Source organism: Girardinichthys multiradiatus, chromosome 5, assembly GCF_021462225.1.
Source record: "Girardinichthys multiradiatus isolate DD_20200921_A chromosome 5, DD_fGirMul_XY1, whole genome shotgun sequence".
NCBI classification, from domain to species: Eukaryota; Metazoa; Chordata; class Actinopteri; order Cyprinodontiformes; family Goodeidae; genus Girardinichthys; species Girardinichthys multiradiatus.
In genome coordinates this window covers 32,096,200-32,118,751 of record NC_061798.1, presented here as the reverse complement: position 1 = coordinate 32,118,751, position 22,552 = coordinate 32,096,200, and the positions used below count along the sequence as shown (strand labels likewise).

General features: G+C 38.9%; 1 protein-coding gene across 4 annotated transcripts in view; it reads right to left on the bottom strand.

Annotated features, from left to right (window-relative positions):
• The window catches only part of crebbpa (CREB binding protein a), a 44,540-nt gene extending 23,893 nt beyond the window's left edge, over positions 1-20,647 (bottom strand). For 2 of the 4 annotated variants that reach the window (XM_047364358.1, XM_047364360.1), the window contains exons 1-5: positions 20,324-20,647; positions 9,641-10,347; positions 2,787-3,054; positions 1,685-1,798; positions 565-831 (exon numbers count right to left, since the gene is read on the bottom strand). In XM_047364358.1, the coding sequence (XP_047220314.1) occupies positions 565-831; positions 1,685-1,798; positions 2,787-3,054; positions 9,641-10,347; positions 20,324-20,411 (1,444 nt within the window). In that variant the 5' untranslated portion in view covers positions 20,412-20,647. The remainder of the gene's footprint in view (positions 1-564; positions 832-1,684; positions 1,799-2,786; positions 3,055-9,640; positions 10,348-20,323) is intronic. The other 2 variants (XM_047364359.1, XM_047364362.1) reach the window with 2 other exon arrangements.
• Positions 20,648-22,552: the final 1,905 nt, after the last annotated feature.

Below are 22,552 nucleotides of genomic sequence, written 5' to 3'. Positions count from 1 at the left end.
CATGCTTTCTTCGGGCTCCAGGGAACTTGGAGCGGACATATGTTGCATTTGAATGACAGTAATGTAGTGAATTAATATCACTTATTCCTTAATTCGTAATGTTTCAGATACGTTTTGAAAAGCACGACATACTTTCAGTGCTTTCTTTCTTTCCAATTTTAATCTGGACATCACTTGTTAAAGAGCAAAGGAGATGCGCCACAATTCTCATTAGTTAAGTTTTCTTCATAAAACACGTGTCCAATAATACCTTGGAGGATTTTACTGCATTTGTATATTTCCAGCGCTGCAAAGAGAGACAGCGATGCAACCTTGGGCTGCTGTTGATGAACAATCATTTTGTAACTAAAATAAAAATGATTTTATCCTGAATGTACAACAGAGATACTTTGAATATTTTTATTTATATTATTTAACAAGAAATCAGATGAGGCTAAAATTCTGAGTAGCAATTGAGAGCTTTACATAACTAGTGATCAGAAATTAGGACAAACTCTGGTGTATTTCTAGTGTTCCTAGAGTTTGTTTTGTTTTTTTAAACAAAATATGCCTGGCTGATGTTACCAATGGTGCTGATGGGTCTCATTTGCTGAGGAAGCTGTTGTTGCTGTGCCTGGGAGTTTTGGGCTCCTGTCGTTTGTCCTGGGGCCTGCTGAGCTGCAGCTTGTCCAGCGGCCTGGCTGCTGTAGGGTAGACCCAGTGCTGCGTAGGCTCTCTGCATGGAGCTGGGGTCTATAGGGGCTGAGGTATTGATAGTGGGTGCACTGGTCTGGCCCAGGCCAACAGAGGACATAGGGTTCTGGAGGCTTGTGTTTGGGGAACTCAGCAGAGCTGCGGAGAGGGATAAAGAAGTTTCTAAATATGCACTTAAACAAACATTTTCATGTATTAAATTAACATTTCAAACTGTAGCAAAGTTTGGACATGACATCACAAAGTAATAAACTGCAAAGCCTCCCCGATGGGACAGAAGACAAGGCTAATTTTCTGAGTTGAGAGTTTAAAAGTGAAAATAAGCAGATAATATAAAGCACCTCTGTATGCAAGGAGCACAAAATTATACATCAAGTTCTCCAACAAGCAAGCCAAGAAGAGACAGATAAACACTGACTAAAGAGTGGAAAGAAAATGAGGAAAATGTATCCAACTACTGTAATTAGTCAGGGGCAGGGGAAATGATGATGGGCCATGAAATATTACAGCAGCATTTACAAGAGACTTAACAATTCAAACAGAAAGAGATGTAGCTCGAGGCAGAAATGTGATAAACTTGCACCTGTTGATCTGAGGAGTAGCTGTAAACAACTGAAAAACGGATAGCTCAGTAGGGCCATGTCTCCGTCGTATCTACAACTTTCCTCTGTGTCAGACTAAAAACTCAACACCGACTCTAGTTTTCCAGTAGCAACTACACCTAAACTATGTGCCTTTTAGTGGCAGTCTGTCATCACAACTGTGGGATTTGAGAACGGGAAATACCAACATAATATTCCACAATTATTGAAAGATTAGTGTTTATCTTAGTAATTTTTGCAAAGCAAAGCCAAGGGTCTCCAGGTCCACCCATCTGGCTCTTTTAAACAGTAGAGTCAATAGCTTTCTGTGTTTGATACCTGCAGGTAAGAAAAAAACAACACGGCTGTAGTTTGAGGGCGGCGTGTTTGAAACATCTAGTTGAACTCACGCTGCTGGGTTCGCTTGTCGCTCGCATTCTTCAAGGGGAGGCAGACCGGACAGTCTTGTCGTGTGCAGTTTTTCCAATGGGAGATGATCTGTCTGGACGATGCACAGTGAGCCACTGCAAAGGATTAAAGGTTTAGCATATTTGTTTACCAGATACACAAAAATTAAATACACAAAGTAACAAAGACAAATTCCACTAATCTAATTCCTGGAAGGCTGTTTGTTTGGCTCACTAGAGACAAACAACCGAATTTCTTGGTGGGCAACTCAATGCACTTCTTGTGAGGGCTCAGTAAAGGCTACTTATCTGATTGGAAACCCTTTTCTGACAAATATATTCCATGCTAAATACATGACATCTGTAAAAAACATGCTACAAACACTAGAACCGTGTTGGATCAGGCTTTAAGACCAATCCACAGAAATGTAGATTTAATGTTTTTATAAAAACACAATATTAGGATCATAAGTAAGCACAAAAGTTATTAAATATACACTTTAAATAAATTAATATAAAACAAAAGCAAGAAAAGTGAAATTCTTTTTCTTTTATGAGGGATTTTACACAGTTTTCAGGTCAAATTTCCATACTTTCCCGACTCAGATTTCCAGAGTTCTCTGTTCTTTTTAACCCCTTTTTGAAAGTTTGAATAGAAATATTTACTATGAGTTTATGGGGGGATTTCAATAGTGCTTTGAAATATGGAACTTATTCAAACCACAAAACAGTAAAAAGGATGGATGGGGGCACGGCTGGATGGCTGGACAGAGATCTAAAGGTCAGGTGACAGAATTTATAGGCAATGGGAATAAAGTTTCTTTGGGCAATTCCATGCAGGCCTGAAAAATACTTTAATCACATTTAATTCCTTTCCAGAATACATAGGGATGCTGGTAGCGTCTTGTGGCCAAGATGAAGCAGCATTATCTAAACATCTTCTTAATAAGTTTACCAAATTCTGTCTTTGTTGTTTTTGTAAAATCCTGACTATGACATCAGACTGGTCCCCAATGCCAGCCCCAGCATACAAAACAGTGTGTTCAAGTAAAAACTGGTCCGTATCAATTTCATATCGACATAGACTAAAATTTGTGCAACGTACCTTGGCAGGATTTGCCCGCCTGGCAGTGGGTCATGTGGTTGAGGACGTTCTTCATAGTGCGGCAGTGGGGCAGGGCGCAGGCTCTCACCTCCCCGTTAGCCTGCTCTCTTCTCTGGCACTTGTGTGCGTGAAGTAGCAGGACCAGCTGCTGCTGGATCAGCTTGCGCTTCTCGGGGTCAGCTGTTGGCCCCGCCGAAGGCACCGCCACAGCTCCGCTGCTGGCCAGCGGGAGCATCCCTGCCTGCTGCTGCGGTGGTTGCTGGAGCTGCTGAGCACAGTAAACTAAAGTCAACGTTGTGGTGAATTACAGAAAAATCCTTCATCTTTTTATGTTCTACAACAGTACTATTATTTGGCTGAGGCCGGTTACCCATTACCAGGGTACACCAACGTTGTAAAAGTATCAAAACCAGTATCAAAACCACTTGATGAATCCACCATATCGTTCCTGGGGTTTATAGTTGGTAATGAGGGGCTGGAGAAAGTGCTGTATTGAGACGAGTTTTCTCTGACACTATGAAGCACGGATAACACAGTGTTCCCCCCCCCAGCTCTTAATGCTGCTGAGCACTGCCAGCCAGGTGACTGAAAGAAGGCTGTTACAGTTTTTTCTCACAAAAAAAGAGAAACATGATTTTATCAAAATAATAAATGATTACCATATAACATGTTTTATAATGTTACATCATTGTACCAGCAGTAGGAATAATTCCTCCTTTTCAGCTTCAAACTAAAGGTTGAAATTATCATAGCTTGGTTGAAATTATTATTATTATTATTTTTTTGCACCATAATTGTGAAATCTTTTTTTTAGGTTTTAAATAATCAAAATAAGGTTATCTATAAATCTATTTGCAGTGCCTTGCAAAAGCATACACAACTGCGAAGTGGAAGAAAAGGATCTACTGTACAGTTGTTTGAGTTCCTGTCCAAACTGAAGTCTGTAAGTTTGGTATGCAGTTTGCATTCAGCCGCCCCGGGTCAATACTCTGTAGAACCCACCTTTTGTTGCATTTACAGCTGCCAGACGTTTGGGTTTTGTCTCCAGCACTAATTAAGTATCTAAAACTGAAACTTGTGCTCATTTTTCTTTGTTATATGGCCCAGGCTTAGTAAGGTTGGAGGAAAAGTGTCTCGACGTGTATTTTTAGGTCTTCGATCATCAATCACATTTAGGTCTCAACTATGACTGGGACATTCTAACACATGGATATGCTTTAATCATTACATCTTAGCTCAGGCTGTTTCTTTAGTGCTGTCCTGCTCGAAGGTGAACCTCTGCTCCAGTTTTAAGTCTTCTGCAGCCTCTAACAGGGTTTCTTTCCAGGATTGCCCTGTATTCAGCTCCCTCCATCTTCCCATCAACTCTGACCTTAAGGCACCGTTTAGATCATGCTGTACATTTTTGTTTTAAATCGTTGTGCATATACCGCCATACTTTTTTTCCAACATACTTGGAGACCAATCAAAGCCTACTTATCAATATATATGATTCAGAACGTCATACTCAGTTACTGCTACATATGGACAAGCGGCTCCATTTCATTTTAGGTGTAATAACAGACACCAATCCAATCAAGCCTCTACATTTATTCAGTGTTTTTTATGTTTTGCTCCAAAAAAAAAATCGGAGGTATTTGAATCCAAATTGTCACCCAGTTGAGATCAAATGTATGTGAGCGCTTGTACAACTTCTTTAGAAATCATTGAAAACTTCACCATAATCGGTTAAGAATACCTCAGTCTGTTACCTCTCATAATCAAAGTACGCAGAAAGAGGGCAATTCATTTCGGGCAAAATCTAAACCTTCATAGCTCCATTGAACTAAATTAGTAAATGTTGCTAATCCAGTATTAAAGATGAACTGTAGGTCCTTTATTTTACTGCAAACATACAAATAAATAAAATTATGTGTTCACAAGCAAAGGTTATGTGTAAATCTATGTAAAAAAGACCAAAAAGACCATATTTGACACACAAATGACAGCGGCCTCTTTAAGGTCATTGGGAAATGATGGCAGGCTGCTGGCAAGGGCAGCTTTATTCTGGAGCTGCTGCTAAGGACTTAGCTGCTGGCCCGGTCCAGCAGCACCCTGACCATAAGGCTGAGCCCCCAACGGACTTCCATTGCTACGTAGTAGAGGCTGACGTTTCTTCGGGAATCCCGCGGGACGGGAGACAGCATTAGTAAAGATCACATGATTGGGACGGTACAGATTAAAAAATGAACGGGAGCAGACGGGAGCGGGAGCTAACTAATAGGAGGGAGAACCAACTAGGATCAATTGTCTTTGGAAATGTAAAACTGAGACTTTGTTATAAACTTTAAGAAAATAAAACTTGAATCAACGCCGCCATTGTGTAGTTTTTTTCCAAGAAGCCTATACTATAATGCGAGTCAAACGAACTACACGACCCACAAGCCAACAGTGCTTCTGATCGATGTTTTCCACCTGCGTTCAGAATGGAGGGAACAAACGCAGGTGGAGAACTGGACGTGGTAAAATTGGATTTGCAACATAAAGTCAGAAATAAGGACTTATCTATTAAACTCATAGAGCTGACAGGAAAGTCGAAATATTACCGAACTTAAGGAGAGTTGAATGCAGTGGTTTTAACACGCAGTCTGCTGCTTGTGAAACGTGTTTAGTCGTAAGTACACCAGTGATTATTTCACACTTGTAAGGCAAATTCTGGATTAAATCAGCCCTGCATCTCTTTATTCGTCAAACGCAAAGTAGCATCACGTGTCAAGTCTCATCTGACCAACAAAACTGCTCCATGTGCTCTAAAGATTTAAGAGCCTTTGCCACAGTAGAGGGGAAAGTCTTCATCAAGGGAAGATATTAAATAAATATGTTGTGAAATAGAAAAAAAATTTAATGTACCATTAAATGTACAGTTTATTTTAATACATCATTAAATATTAAGTGTACCACTAATTACGTCATGTCATCTTTAAAATTATACTTAATTATTCAGTGGCACATTTAATTGCATAATAGTCCATTTTATGATATAATGGTACATTTATTGTTTCTAATGATGTATTAAATAAATAAATGGTACCTTTAATTTGACGGCACATTTAATGTTACATTTCTTTCATGTTACATTTACTTCACTTATGGGACATTCACAACATTTATTTATTTAATGATGATTTTATTGTATTAAATCTGTCCAGTTTGACCCTCCATTCTTGATGCCTGTATAGGAGGTCATGTTAGAATTCGAATCAGGTGTTCTGGAGCAGACAAACATCTAAAACTTACAGAGAAGGGGTCCCTGAGGACCAGGGTTGTGAACCATTGAGGTACAGTTTCTAAATTGTGAAGGTAATGCCTTTTTGTCCTTTTGTTCAACAAGTACAGTTCTCTTACTAGGTGCATTTTTCTTTCGTTTCAGCAACTTGAAACATAAAAGTAATGTCATTGTTCAAAGGAAACGATCACTTAATAAATGAGTAAAAGACAACTATGTACATTTTGTTTATTCAACTAAGATGGACATGGTCTGTTTCCTTGTTTGATATTTTATTATTTCTTCATTATTATTCTTTTTACTTTAACTGGCCTTTACTTTACTAAAAACAGGGACCTAACTGGTCCTTCAAAGAAAGAAATTGCCAAAAGACTAAATGAAGAAAACAAAACTGGGATTGAAACAGGAGAGGGAGTCGTTCTAAACGGGAGCGGGAGTCAATTTACCAGAAGTGGGATGGGACAGGATTTTTTTTCGTTATGCTGGCCTGGGATTGGGATGGGACAAGACATTTTTCTGTGGGAGCGGAATGGGACAGGAGAGAAAATCCACTCCCATGTCACCCTCTACTACCTAGGCCCAAAGATGACAGATAAGAGACAGAAGATGATATTTAACAGTGTTTAATGTCCAGTATGTTATAAATGATTTTTTAGGGGCCTGAACATAATATTCACATTTACCATTTCAAACAAACATATTCGCTCTGTCCTGATCACAGGTACCATTAGGATCATGACTGTTTTTCACTGTTCTACCAACCACACACAGCAAACGCTCTGCCGTTTGGGGGCCAATTCGTCATTACAAGATGCCGCTCCTGCCAAAACAAGCACTACTGTAGCCATGCCAGAGTAATTGTCCCCAATTATGTCTAAATTAGTCCAGAGATGCTCGGGTGCCAAGACAGCTCAGCATGACTGGAATCAACCTTTAACAACTGAATCAGCCTACATTCCTCCTCCTCCTCCCTCTGTGAGCCAAGGAAGCTAACAGACAAGTTCGCAGTGAGTGATTCCACCAGATGAAACCGCAAAAACATCAACAGCAGGTTGAAATCCAACCTATATTTATTTGGAATAAATTGAAAGAAATAACTTAAAATCATAGAAATCTGGTATATTATTCTTATAAATAGATGCTCTTTAGGTGTTTAGAAAATGTGTACTCGTAAAACACTACAACAGAGAAAAATGTTGGAATTTGAAATAATGAAAAAAAAAAAAAACGAAATTAAAATGACCAAAAAAAAAAAAAAAAGGATATCATATGCCCCATAAAAAATAAAACACACTGAAGGATCATTTTCTACATCGCCATGCTTCACACACTGGTTAACTTGCTGCTGCTCTCTCATCCATGAAGTCGGAGACCAGAGCAGAGTCTGCCATGCCAGGCCGCATCTCCTCAGGCTGTTGACACCGCTCCAACAGACCAGATAAAAAAGACCCAGCTGAGACGACCAGACGCTGGCAGTCTTTCAACACAGCTGAGCAGGAGGACACACACAAACACTCCCCCTCCGTCACTCTTCCCATTCAGGCCCTATCCTCCCCCTTCAGAGACACTCCACGTGTTGGCAGACAGCACAGAAGCCAACTATCACCTCAGCGCTCTGCTGCCAAACTGGGGTTTCATGGGGAGCAGGGCCAGCATCTCTCCATGAAAATCATTTGTAATTGCAAGTGATTAAAAGGTATTTTATTCGTCTCTCCCTGCCTCACTGATGAGGTCAAGTAGGCTGCCGGTAAACCAGTAAACCAGACACAGCTTGTGGGCATCAAGGCACTACTTTCTCCTTTTTGAATACTTTATAGAAAAGAAACATGTGCTGAGAAGGAATGATGGCAGCTTTTGCCCACAAACAGTTTTACAACATAGTGTTTAGGCTCAATAAAGATTTGTGATGTTTGTTTTGTTGTGGGGAGAAGATCAATGTGAACCACCTTGTGTTACTGTACATTATGTTTGTCCAATACTTTTACACCTGTTAGCCTGTGTGATTAACTTAGAGACAGACACGTGAACAGTGCCAGTGGGAGGTTTACATCAAGGGCATCAATTTTACATTGATTTTGGGCTCTTAATGACTGATTTGAACAATTTTTACAGGGTGGAACAACCACCCAAGAATCATCAAACAATTATAAAAACAGGAATTGGATGAACAAATATTAAATATATTGTGCATTTTCTGTAACTCGCATCTAAATCATTATTTTGGCCTAATTCTGGGTCGATAATTGGCCACTCTTTTATCCAGAACTGGTTAGTTTCTTGGCTCTGTCCCAGCTTAACAGCATATTTCTAGTACTCTTGAGGTCGGGGCCATTCCAGAGCCTTAATGTTAGCTTGATCTATCTAAACCAAAGGCAGTTGTGATGACTGTTTGGCAGCATTGAAAGAAACCCATGTTCCACAATCAACACCTTCAAAATCCACTGAAATTTGCAGCTACCCGCATGGACAAGTCAAAAACACTTCCTGTCCAAAACATGAAGTTACCACCAGCAAGTTATTTACCCTAACGAACACTTCCTCTAGTGGTTCCTCTTACAAATAAATAGGAATGCAGTGAAGTTTACCTTAAATACAACACGGTCAAACTGGCGACACCTAATTCAGGAGCGCTTTATTGTGGTCACTATGGTAATATATCAGCGCTACTTCTCCCTCTCCCAGCACAAAGATTTTCCAATAGTTGTGAGTAACTCCCCACGATCAATGGCTACGTTCTACTACGGATATGAATAAACAGGAAAATGTCTAACAGCAGACAGTGTCACGGGGAACCAAATGGTGACCTGGGGAAATGACAAGCTACCTCCATGCCCCTCCCCTCTTTACCAAGCTGTTCAGTTGTAAAGTTAATAGTGGCTAATGATAAACAGTGAAACCAAATGGCCGGCCAAGACTAAAGTTGACAGTTGAAGAGGAAATTAGTCAAAACCAGTGGCAACTTCTCTGCTAAATCAAGTAGATCATCAACAAATATATGATGGAAAATCACAAGCCCCTTTTTAGATCATAGTTCTGTAATAACGCAAAACCATCAACCGACACCGCCGAAGTAACCCATTATATCATATATGATATTTTAAATGGGTGCCAAACTCTCATCTACTGATTGGTTTGCCTTAATAAGAACTTTAATAATATTCTGATACTGTAATTATATTGTTTCGTTACTTTATTAGAAGGAACACTGTGGTTTCAAAAAAAGGTTGAGATCCAAAATAAAAGCACAGAATGTGTGGACTGACGAAGAATGTCTCAACATGTGTTTAGAAACTTCCAGGAGAAATTGGATTTGAAATTGGATTGAATAGAGCCCACCAAGCAGATAACAAAACACATCTTTAACAAGCAGTTTTAGCTAATCTACACAAAGAAAGAGTCTTTAACCAAGTCATGATAAAAAGAATTCAGTTTTAAAAGTTTCCACCCACAATCAACTCCAAATAATCTATGAATGACTAAAAGCTCTATTCAAACAACAGGAAGAGACATATATGTTTCTCTAAATATCCTGTCAGCCTGAACATGCGTGGGCAAACTTATTTTTTGGAATGGCGGTAGCATGACTCACCTTGTTCATATTGCCTGCCTGCTGGGTGGTGTGAGCTCCCATCTGCTGTCCTCCCTGGGTAAGTGTCTCTACCAACGCACTCCCAGATCCTGCCGGTCCAGGTGCGCTTCCCGGTATTGTCGGTCCTTGATACTGCATACCTGCTACACCGGCACCCCGTCCCCTACCGGCGCTGGGTACAAGACCACCGTTCATCACCTGCCCGGGCTGAGGCTGCCCCCCTTGACCTAGCAGTCCTGCATGCCCGGGGCTGTTATTTATCATAGCTTGGTTGAATCCTGTTGAGCTCAAACCCATAGCTGAAGTGTTCGGTCCTACTACTCCGGTTGGTGTTCCTGGTTTTTGGCCCTGAGGGGACGAGTGGCTGTTAGGAGAACCCTGACCAAGGGGGCTCTTGCGCAGGGGTGTCCCAAGTTGAGGGCCCATGCCACCAGGCTGAGGGCTTGCTGAGTTGAGCCCCATGCTTGTAATGCTGGAGGTGCTACCAGCTCGAAGAAGCTCCGAGAGCTGCTTATGTTTGGCGGCTGCATCTGGAACAACAGAGGTACCCCCACCAAGACCTCCTCCGGCACCACCGGGTCCACCACCTCCAGGTGTTCCTCCACCATTAGAAGGCAACCCACTTAACTGGCTCAACTCTCCTCCATTAGGGAGCAAATCATCTGGAAGATCATTTTCCAAATCATCCCAGGGCAAAGACCCCAGATCTATGGGAAGGAAAAGGAAAGACAAAACAATTAAAGAACGAGATGTAAGATACAAACAGAGAACAATCTGAATATTTCACATGAGTAAGACATGACCAGTTTTCATGTGGTCCAAATATTCTACATGTGAGCTTTTAATCTACCCTGCAAAAGTATTACAGTATATTTTAATCAGACTTTATGTGACAGCCTATTGAAACGAAACACCATGTGTGGTGAAAAACCAAAACCACCTGGCACCCTGAACACACCATCCCAACTGGGAGACACAATGGGGGCAGCATCATGCTTTGGGGATGCTTTTCTTCTGCGATGACAAGGAAAGAGGTCAGACTTAATGGGAATTTGGATGAAACTAACTACAGGACAACACGGAGAGAAAGCCCTGAAGGTGGATGCGAGAGGCTTCATACTGGAACAAAGGTCCACCTTCCAACACGACACTCAACAGAGCTACAATGAAACCTTTTAGATCAAAGTGTATTACAATGTTCCAGACCTACATCACCTTAGATAAGAGTTTCATTTTTGTAAAAAGGCAGCATGCAAACCGTTGCTGTAAGGAAAACATTTAATATAAACCAAAACACAGACCATAAAAGAGCAAGACTACAGACTGATAGAAAATACTCGAGATTCCTGTGGGGAGGTGGGGGGACATTTCTTTCACACCAGAGGTGTGAGCATAGTGCAGACAGTGTGGGGAGGCTCAACTTACTTGAAGCAATACTTAGAGAGAACTCTCGTTTGCTGATGTGCTGTCCAAATAGTGGGATCAATGAGAAATACGTGTGTATACAAAGGCAAGAAGATCTAAATTATGCTAGGTAGCGATGAGGACATCTCGTCTCCTGTTATTGCAGAAAAATGATGCTCCACTAACATCTCCGTTTAGCGTCGGAGAAGTTTTTAAAACTAGCAATACAAGATACACAACTTTATTTCAAAAAGTCAATCTCTTGTAACTTAAAAGACCAAAAAAATAAAATATGTTGCAGCAGATACCAGATTAGATTTTGACATCTACTTTTAAATAGTGGGCAAAGTTAGACTAACAAATGAGCTACAGCAGATAAAATTTAAATGCATTCCTAAACCATAGTTTTGTGTTGTTTCTCATCTGTTTGCAAACTCACAATGAGCCTAAGGGCTGTGCAATAAATTCAATTTTTTTTGCTCCATATGATCTTAAAAACAATGCAACAGTCAAAAACTATTTTATTCTATAATTCTGGAATATTCTGCCTTGCCAGTCTGCTTTTATTTAGTCATATTTACAGTACAACATGCGCTCCCACCTCTTTTGGAGGCTGAGCCCACGTTCTTCGAGTGGTCGCGTTTTAAGGAGTCAATGCAAGAATGGCAGCAAGAGGAGAGGTTAGAGACAGCAGCGTCACCGCGGCAGCTTTATACTGAACATGGTTGGTAGGAAGCATCACACTGTAGACGATACCATTTCATACTGGAATAAGTCGGCATGAAACAACCAAAACCAAGAGAAGGAAACAGAAAAGGGCCTAAACAACCAGCAAACAGGACAACATCACCAGCAGTAGTGGTTAGTAAACAAAACAGTATTATGTTTGTATGGGAACATTTGAGATTTAAAGATCGGCCCGATGAAAAAAAGCATGTACAAGATTTGCTACTCATTTAAGGGCACTGATTACCTACATTGTCAGTTATTCAAAGGGAAGATTTAACAAGAAGGTATTAGGGAAAATATCATGTTTCGAGGCAGTTCACTGTTCAAGCGCAATAAATGTGTTGTTTTACCAAACTTAGTAAGTAGTAAGAATACTGAGCCTGGTTCAGTTGGATGCTGCTTAGAAGTGAGATGTTTCTTTTCTTTACTACATTTTTAGTCGGGGGAGTGATTGCAGCCAGGTAAAGACCTCTGTGTAAACAGCCTTAATCAGAGATACTGTATTAGAACAGCGATTAAACTAGACCGAGTCTAAATCTGTGTATATGATTGGATTGCAATGGTATGAATTGGATTGATTTAAATATATATTTCATATAACTGGATATGAACCAGATACGTTTATCATTTAAGGTGCTTTAAGATTACATCTGTTATGAATTGGTGCTATAGAAACTGAACTGAAATTTTTAAGCACTCTTTGGGTATTTCTAACATACCACCAATATGAGTGATGGTGTGAAGAGCTGACTATAAAGATAAACTGGAAAACTGGAAAATGAGGAACTAAGGCTTTTGACATCACCTCTGAATGTTTTGGGGTTCATAAACTTAATGTAATGGTCTTAATCTTTAAAATAATATAGAAGTACAATAAAAAAAGGGATGCGATGTGATTAAATACTCCACTTGACTATCATATATGGGTTAAAGGTCTTCATTTAGATTCTTACAGTGCTCTACCTTTATGAGGGCATTAGACGAACATCTTTCCCTGAGCAAACACAGCTTTACTGCACACATCTGCAATGCGAGGTCACTAGCTGCCCCCAGGCATCAAGCATGCAGGTGCTCCATGTGGAGGAAGCTTGTTTCAGTCTGAAGGAACCGTCCAGCTTTCACATCCTTCATCTCAGTTAATCCTTTCTAACCAGCAGTCACATAGATACCCTCAGAGTACCGGCAGCTTGGTCTTTGTTTAAACCAGTGTGATTACACATTGTTCAATCTTGCCACTGTATTCCATGAAACAGTTGCAGAACTGGAGAGCTCCTTCAGTGAGAGACTGCTCCATCCTAGGTGCACAAAGAGAAATTATCACCGACACTTCCTCTCAACAGCTGTTCTTACTTGATAACCATCACTGCTTCCCCGCCGTGGGACAGTAAAGGACATTTCTAATCTGCTCTATGTTTAATTTAGGGTATTATGTGTGATTTTTTTTAAATGGCCAAACAAAGCTCAGTTGTAAAGTTGCCAAAGCGTTAAGTACAAGTAGTGTGGCTGCAACATATTTGGTGGGGTGAAAAAAAACAAAAAACTTTAAATCTGGGGTGTTTTGAAAACCCTAATCTAACACAGTTAGTAAAACTGAGCACTGTGTGTTCACTTTGGGGGTGGGTAAACATTACTAGGTTAGGTTTTACAGTTTCTAACAGAAAGATGGTTTTGAAGCAGAGAACAGAGTGGTCTTAAGAAACAGTTAATATACTGCTACCAAGCATTCCAACATTAGGGGTGCTTTATCTTTTTGCTGTCAACATGAACCCACAGTCAAGATAATCCCATTTAGGGTTAGAACTGCTGGATCACTTTTAGAGCGCTTAACTTTTATGGCTTCATGTCACCTTTCAAAAAATGTTGCTACTCTTTAAGGAGCAGGACTTCACTGACTTTTGAACTAAAGGCATGAATATCTTTGTATTTATGTAATTTTACTACTATACACTATTACAACCACATCACAAATATTGTTTTAACAATATAATTAATAATTTAATTTCCCTTTGGGAATAATAAAGTATTTTTGAATTGAATTGAATAAGGTCAGTTTGGTGTTAACCAGGACATTTGTCAAAGATTTGAGTGATTTAAGGATGGAGTACCAGCTAATAAGAAATCTTTATGAAACAATTAGATTTATGACAGGTCTCTGAGTGAGTGATTTTCTGCTTTACGTTTTTGGTTGCAAAGCTGTTTCTGCACAAATATTCATCAAATGCATTTAAAGACGTGTATTACAGTAGAATTATGCCCCATATTTCACATATTTTATGATGTTGAGACACAGCAGGGACATGCAGCTACAGCACCTCACAATTCATACCTTGCAATCTTTTAACACATTTTTTCTTTGACTTTATAATTGCAAACATTAAGGTATGTTACTGAGATTCCTTAACGAGACCAACACAAAGTAGCGGGTTATTGTGAGGTGGGAGACAAAGGCTTTCCAAATGTTTTCAATTAAATACCTGAAAAGTTTACGGTGCTTTTGTATTCATACCCCTAAATAAAACCAGTGAAACTTTCACAGGTTTCCAATTTCACAAATTTGCATTACTTTGTCTAGGTCTATCACATAAAATCTCAAAATACAGTGATGTTTGTTGCTATAATGTGAAAAGGTTCAAAGGGTTTGAATACTTTTGCATTTGGCACTGTGTATGAGAAAACAGTTTTTTTCTCATAGGCCAGTGGTCTATAGTCCATGTGAAAACTGTATAAAGTTGACCAAAGTTTTTAAAACAAAAAATAACCATAATAAATGAAAGTTTTCTCAGTTCTATTGTTGCCCACAACAAAATGACACCAAAGGTCCAACTCATGTGTCTTCATATTACACACATTATTTATCTATTTTCATTTTGTCATGCGTGATTAGGTCGGACAGGACTCAACTGGCCGACAAAAAAAATACAAAATCAAAAAATCAAAATTTTCATCAGTTTCACCAAAACAAAACTCATTTTTACACAGCATTACTTTTTAGAACTTGACTGTTCTAGGAGTCATGCAGGGCTTTCAGCTCAAGACACATTTAATTAGGAGGGGTGAACACAACCATGGCTCTTTGGATCAAAAAGGTTGCTGAATTCTACGGGCCCACCTGATTTGCTTCATTGTCCAATCTCACTTTAACGGCACAATATGACCCATGTACTGTGGCACTGGAACATTAATGAGAGAAAATAATATTTCCAAGAATGTGATGCTGTTGCTTTATGGGATCAATAAAACAACCAATAATGATAGATATCTTAAGCGTGAAAAGACCATAGCATCTGCGTGAATGCCAGGGCATGGTTTTTCCCAGAGGAACGTCGGGTACTAACATTTAAAACAAAAAGCTACTGGGTTTCAATGTATGTGGGAAAAAGCTTCAATATCGCTGTAGAACTACAAATATTAGACTGTATTACACGGAGCATCTATTCCCATTTTCTTTTTTTCTATGGTTTTCCAAGTTGCCTGAAGGCAGAGACATAAATGGCTACAGTGCTTATCCATGAGCCTACAGTTGATCTACTATATGATGCTTATGTGTTAGCAGCAGAACATTTGGGAATCTGAAAAAGGAACCTTTCTTCTCTTTCGTAACACACACAGCTGCTTCACACAGCATCACTAATTTACCAGAGTAGCAATGGTTTTACTGGCATTAAGACTTGTTTTTTTGTTTTTTTTGTTTGCATTATGGCACATTCCACTAAACGCATAAGCACGCCAACATGACATCAGTCAACAATGGAGACCCATTCCACCTCAGTGCTTACATCGTCTGTAATACCTCCTGTGCAACATTATCATCACAGAGGAGGAGCTCCCAAAACTGCCTTGTGTCAGTGGAAATCATTGCTCTGCAATACTGATCACTGGCTGCCTTGTTTAACTGACATTACCTAATGTAAATATTCTGGGTCTGTGGTAGTTATTAAAGCGGTACTCTGTGGATTGTTTGTACTTACTCATGAGTTCTTAAATACAAGTTAATCTGTCAATCAAGCAACAGCCAGTTCCTGGTTTTAAGATATATCACGTTAACATAAAATGTTTCCTGCCATACCAAATCTATCGTGTCGACCGTTTTTAAAGTGATACCAGAGAAAATGCATGGGCCTAGAGACATGGCGAGCTACTCTTCCCCCACCTATTGCTGCAAACTGCTGGCTGAAAGAGGAAAGACTACTTTACTTTTTCCAATGCTCACAAGAAAGACAAATGTGGCTATTTATAAATATTTCCAGTCTCTAAAAACCACAGAGACATGGAGTAGAAACAAGTGCTAACAACGATGCCACGCAGTTTAAAAACCGCATTTGGCAAGCTGTGAGCGGCAGGGCTGTTAAAAGGGCCAACTGTAAGCTGGCAACCCAGCCCGATACCTCGACCAACTAACCAGCTAACAGCTAGTTAGACTAGCTACTTAAATACAATGAGGTACTGTATATGCTTTAAAAGTACGGCAATAAGTGTTAAATATAATGCTACAACCGCAGTGGTCGATATATTTGTTTTCCCACAGGATATAGAAACACCTGTAAATTTTCAGTTTTAAGTAAAAGTGATAAGATCATGTTATACATTTCTTTTATTTTTGTTTGCATAAATACGGGGATGCTGTAGCTGTTGTCGCTCACACTTATCTTTCAGTTAGGATGTCATACCAGCCAATGCTCACTATCAATCAGTACAAGCTGTGCTGTACACGAAATACTGCTGTGATAATGCTAAACATAAAATAATGCTGTTCGTATATCTGCTTCTTATGGAAAACAGTAATTATAGCATCCTGCTTGGTTATTTTTATCCTAACCTAACACCTCAAACTTCAAAAATCCAGTCTGATCACTGAGTCAACAATTTACAATGTCTTGTGGCAGTAAGAACAGAAACTAAATTTTTGGCAACTTTGAGAACTGAGGGTGTAGGAATTATTCTGTTGTTGGGAAACAAAAAGGGCATCAGAGCTGCAGTGTAAACTCGAAGAAACACACTTATCAAACATACCTGTATGTACCCAAAAAAACAATCAGCAATATCTACGCACCAACCAATTATGGTGTTTGTAATCGAACTGCAAGAATGCATTTAAATTAGTGCATCTAACAGACCACTTTTATAAAGTGTATGTAGAGACTGGGTTCAACTGTAAATGCAGCTTTTGATGTTGCATTTCAAATGGGGAGATGCTTACTGGAAAAAAGTCAGCAATAAATTATGAGGCAGGCAAGAATGCAAGCAAAAGACGGGTTTACAGGGGCAGCTCAAAGTAATCTACACCGAAGAGGCGGTTATTACACTTGCTCTTCGATTTTATCGTGTGTATACTTTGAAGAACCACATGGATGGAAACAACACATGTGGACTGTTTCTGACCAGATGCTTCTGCTTTGAGCTGACTCACAGACAACTGAAATCAGTTTTTGTCACAGATGACATAATATCTTAATATTCCATTGCCTTAAAAAACATTTTTGTGCTCATGGCCAGCTTTGACTATAGTTAGGACAACTACATCCACTTCACAATAAGCATGAGCGACAGAGACCAGTAAGACAAAATACACTCATCACCTTATTCTCTTCCAACAAATGACTAAACAAAGATTTGGTTTGTGGTTATTTTCTACAGATTAAAAAGGAGCAGATTGTGTCTGCTAGGGAATGGAAATGCATCTACTGTGACTAAGTGGGGGAGATATTTATTTATTTTGTCCCTGTTAATTCAGGTTTTAAATTTAAACATGCCAATCAAGCTTTTCCTTCCTATAACTGATTCCGGTTTTCTTTGAGACCAGGCCTGTTGATTCTGATTTTGACTGGTTACTACTGGTTTATTCCGAAGCTTGTAACACAAGAAATAGAAATAAATGTGCTTTGTTCTATAACAGAGGCAGTAGTTTCGAACTCAGAAATGGTCCAATTTCCATCTCTGGGTTACTGAGTAGCACATGTCTAGTTTTAAAGATCAGAAGATGCTCTGAGCTGTAGCAATAAGCACAATGCCTGTAGCGTCACCCTTCCACAGCAAACAACTCTCACATCAGAGTGCAAATATCACCATCTATCATTAGCGGAACCATTTGTAGCTGGGAGGGCGTGATCTTAAAAGGCAATTTAACAAAAATAAATAGAGCAGGTGGGCTTTTCCCAAGTTGCCTCCATCTTAACAATAAACCAGGACTCCTGTGTAAGCCATTATTGGTTAGGTATGTTAATATCAGTGAGTCCTCTCAAGAACAGCTCTTTATGTGATGTGATTGGATCTGGAGTTTTCAGAATTTCTGTTGAAACCGTAAAAATACCCAGCAAGACTGTATGATATTAGGAAATTATGCAAATGCAATGCTACCGCTGAAAATTGCGATGATGATATTGATTATGGCCAACCTGAATTTTTCTGGCTCTTTTCTTTCTTAACTACACATTGTCCCCAATACTCCCCAGCAGTTTTGGTCTCTCAGCCACTAAACAGATATATCATGAGCGAGCATTAAGGGTAGTTAGAGCCCACCCAACATGGCAAACATATTACTAATATGCAGAGTATGAGCGCCTGTGACTTGAAAAGGAGTATCCTTCCAAATATCGCCTCCAAGCAGTTCTTTGTGACATTGCACAAACTGACATAGCGATGACAACTGATTTGATAAATCAACTGATTTGATAAATCAACTGATTTGATAAATGAGAATATGCCTAGTTAGCCCACACAACGTCTAGTTTCCATCAAATATTGGAAACCTTTCCTCATTTTCCACATTTATATACTTGAGGTTCAACAAGTATGTAAGCTGAAGGATTTTTTTGTTTGTTTCATGTACGTAAATTCTTTATCAGTTTTTAAAAATGAAAAATATTCTAAAGGAAGGAACATGAATGTCTGGCTGAGTAAATGGACTGCAACAAGTCAGTCATGTTTATTATCACCATTAAAAAGGGTAAACATTCATCCAAGAACATTAGTTGGATGTACAGGCACAAAAACACCTGGCCAAAAATCTGAATCAGCTAATTCTCACTTAACCAGCTCCAATTGATATTGACAAGTCATATAGTAATAAATCTAAATCCCCCTACCCATTTATTTAATGCATCAAAACCAAAGCCCTCCACCATTTTCTGTCTATAAACCCATACACCGTAAGGATGTACGTTCATGGTCTTTTCTGTGTTTATTAAAAACGAATCAAATGAAGGTTATGGGCAAAAGCAAAAATGGTGATAATCCTGTGATGCTTTTTTTTCTACTTGATACAAAACCAGAACCTGCTGAATATTTTGTTTTTCTTTTTTATGAGTTAACAGTCCTCACAGGGAAAAAGAAAATATCTATACTTGCCATTTCAAAACTGGAGATCAGTATCAGTGTCATGGTAATATTTTCTGGTTTTCTTGATCACTAGTTTTAAAGTAAATTGAGATGTATGAATGATCTCAGAATTTATGCTTTAACGGTCCAGCAGTTGACTTATTTCATACCCTAAATGCTTGATTTTGGAGTCACTCTTTTATTGCTCTTCCAGATACAATTGTTTAGACTATGACTTCCTACACTTACAACAATGTTGCCTGTAAACCTACATTTTTTTAAAAACACGTGCTCATTGAGAAACAGCTAAAGCACAGAAAGCTCCCATTAGATTAGGTATGTTACTATCAGCCAGTCACTTGCTGCTGTTTGTACTCAAATCCCTCCATTAGTAATGAAACTACTGGCTGTGTTGTCAAACCTACAACCTTCTTACTGTTATTGCACTTTGCTGTATCTAGTATTCCTAATGATAACATGAGACAAACATACCCAGAATACCATTTTTTTTTTTTTTTCAAATTCCTGTTAGCAACATAGCCTATAATTCCGCTTCTGTCATCTTGCTTACAAAAATTTTTCGTTGATTTTTCACAAGGAAAATGGGAAATTGGTATTGACCAGGAAAATCCTGATTGATACATTTCTAGCTGATAGTTGAATTAAAAAAAGGACTTTTGGATGGTTTGGGTAACAAATTTTCACACGTTGCAATCAAATTGTCATAAATCACCCCAGAATCACAGCTTGTAAAGCCTGATTTTACAGTTAATCCTGGCATCCTTTAAAATTTGTTTTAACGGCGTTTTAACTGAAATAGTTTTTGTCACACAGTCCTTTTAGACATTTTGTTTTTCTCCAAACACATATAACCTTATTTTTAAAAGACATGGGAACATAAAAAGGGGTGGTTTATTTGCTTTTTTTTGACACATGGATGAGCCACACTGAAAGCGAGGGAGAGACCGATCCGACTTTTAGTTCTGCAGGTCTGTCAGACACCATGCTAACAATCTGGCCTCAAGGTAAACAGCGACTGTGCATGAAGAACGAAACCACAACAGTACCGTAAAACAGTCAGACCACCAGTTTACCAAACTCTCCTGCTGATCAAATCTGAAACGGTGCCGCCTGGTTGACACGCAGGAGTTAGTAACCTGTTTTACATGGTTTAATGTTGTGTGCAAATGGTAAATATAGAGGTTTTTTCTTTTAGAAAAAGTGCTAAGGCCTTACCTTGTCCATCAGACGCTGATAGGGCAGGTGAATTCAGTTTCGGTCGCTTGGAGCTGGGAGGTCCAACATCCAGCAGGTTTTCAGCCATAGTTGTCTTCAGAGTCTGTTTGGCTTATTTGTGATGTACTAACTTTTGACAGGAAAGTTGTTCAATCAGCCGGAGCCTTCCCAGTTAGCACATTAGCAAGTTGGCAGCTTGGTTAGCTAACTGGCTAACTGCCTGCTACCAGCTCTGGTAACTGTTAGCTACTCCTAGCTGTTAAGAGTCAATGTCTTTTAAAAGAGATGCAATAGCGCCCCGCTCCGCCACCGCCATTCACCCCATGATAATCCAACACCCAACACCCACATTATTAACATTAAATAACCCAAAATAAAAAAGTCCCCATGTAAAAATCAAGCCTTAATAAGTCAATCCAGATAAATCAGGTAGATTTCTGCATACCGGGCGAAAAGTCGTAATTTCTAGATGTTTAATGTACCCATTTTGTGTGACGTCAAATTTCTTCATGCAAAAATCGCGCGAAACTCCGCAAAAATACACTTTTGCACAAAAATGCAATTTTTTGGAAAATTCTTCTCGAATGCCGCGATCAGGTCGTCCGCCTGCCGACGGTAAACAATGCTGCTCCCGAACGGGCGACAGGGGGCTCGAATCGCCGCACTCTGAAGGGGAAATCAGATATACGGAGCAATTCTGCCCGTCGACCACCGTTCCGATTCCAGTTTTTTCGCACAAAATGTTCCGGGAGCGACGTTAAGGTTTCGTTTTCGACAGAAGGACGCTGTCATAGCCAGGTAAGGATGCTATATTTCTACGCAAAACCCAGTGTTGGATCGAAATCCCAGTTCAGAGCCACGACAAGATGGCGGCTGTTGATTCCTTCGATACAAAAAAGTTTTTTTTTTTCTTTTCCAGATCGACTGTGGAGGGGGAGGGGCCGCACAATCACGCCCTGCGTAAAAACGCTGCCGCTTGCCACCGCTAGGGGCGCTCAAGCACTATGAGAGGAAGAAAGCAATTTACATAACTCGTTTTTTTTTTTTTCCTACCGCCGTAAATTCAAATAAATTACAATAAAAAAATACCACTGGATAAGTTTCTTTTAAAGTATTTAATATGTCTATATAATTTAATGTTTATTTTTATATAATATAAATACCTACATCAGTTGTAAATTTTTTATCAGATAAACACCTCTCACCTTATGAATTATATATTACTTCATTGTTTTTTCATATTAATTTTCTAAATTTTCTGAAAAAAGTATGTACACATATATATATACATATATATATATATATATACATATATATATATATATATATATATATATATATATATGTTAAGTGAGAAAGGTGTTCTAAAACCTATGACTGGTAGAGTGTGTGGGGATCTGAAAGGGTTTTCCAAAGAGTCTTGAAAGAACTTCCTAGACATTCATTGAGAGACGGCCAAAGGTTAATATTTCAGTCATTACAGCAAAGGGCGGCTACTTTAAGGATTCTAAAATATAGCATATTTGAAGTTATTTTACAATTTGTTTGCTACACAATTGCATATATGTTCATTCACTGTTTTGATGCCTTCATTGAGAACTTACGTACAATGTAAATAGTCACAAACCATTAAATAAGAAAGGCGTTCTTAAACGTTTGACCGGTAGTGTATATATATATATATATCAGTATATTAAATACTGTGAATTTTATATGATTTCTTTTTTTTAAATGTAATATTAATTTTCACGAACATAAAGTTTGCTTTGTTAGGGTCCATAATAAGAATTCTCTAATTTAATGAAGTTGATGTGATAAACATGTCTAAAACTTTTACAGTCTTTATAAGATAGTGTTGGTCAACCATATATTACTATCAGTGTCTTGTAGTTCTTTAAAAGTCCATGAATATAGGAAAGAAATTGAGCAACTCTTTTGGTATTATCTAACAATACCATTCAGTCAGCAGCAGGAAAACTAGATTTTAGTCTTGAAAAGATCTAAAATTGTTCAGCCTATTTCCTAAATGTTAGTGAGCTACATGTGTTGGCACCTCTGGAGCAGGACAAATAGGAGATAAAGTATTATCTTCCCATTTTGTACAGTAAAGATTCATTTCAATTGCTTCTAGTGTTGGGATGCTGTGGATGTCTGTGATCATTTAAGCCTAGACCAACAAGCAATTTGTAAGAACAGCATTGGAATCCCTTTAAGATTTTAATGATGCAT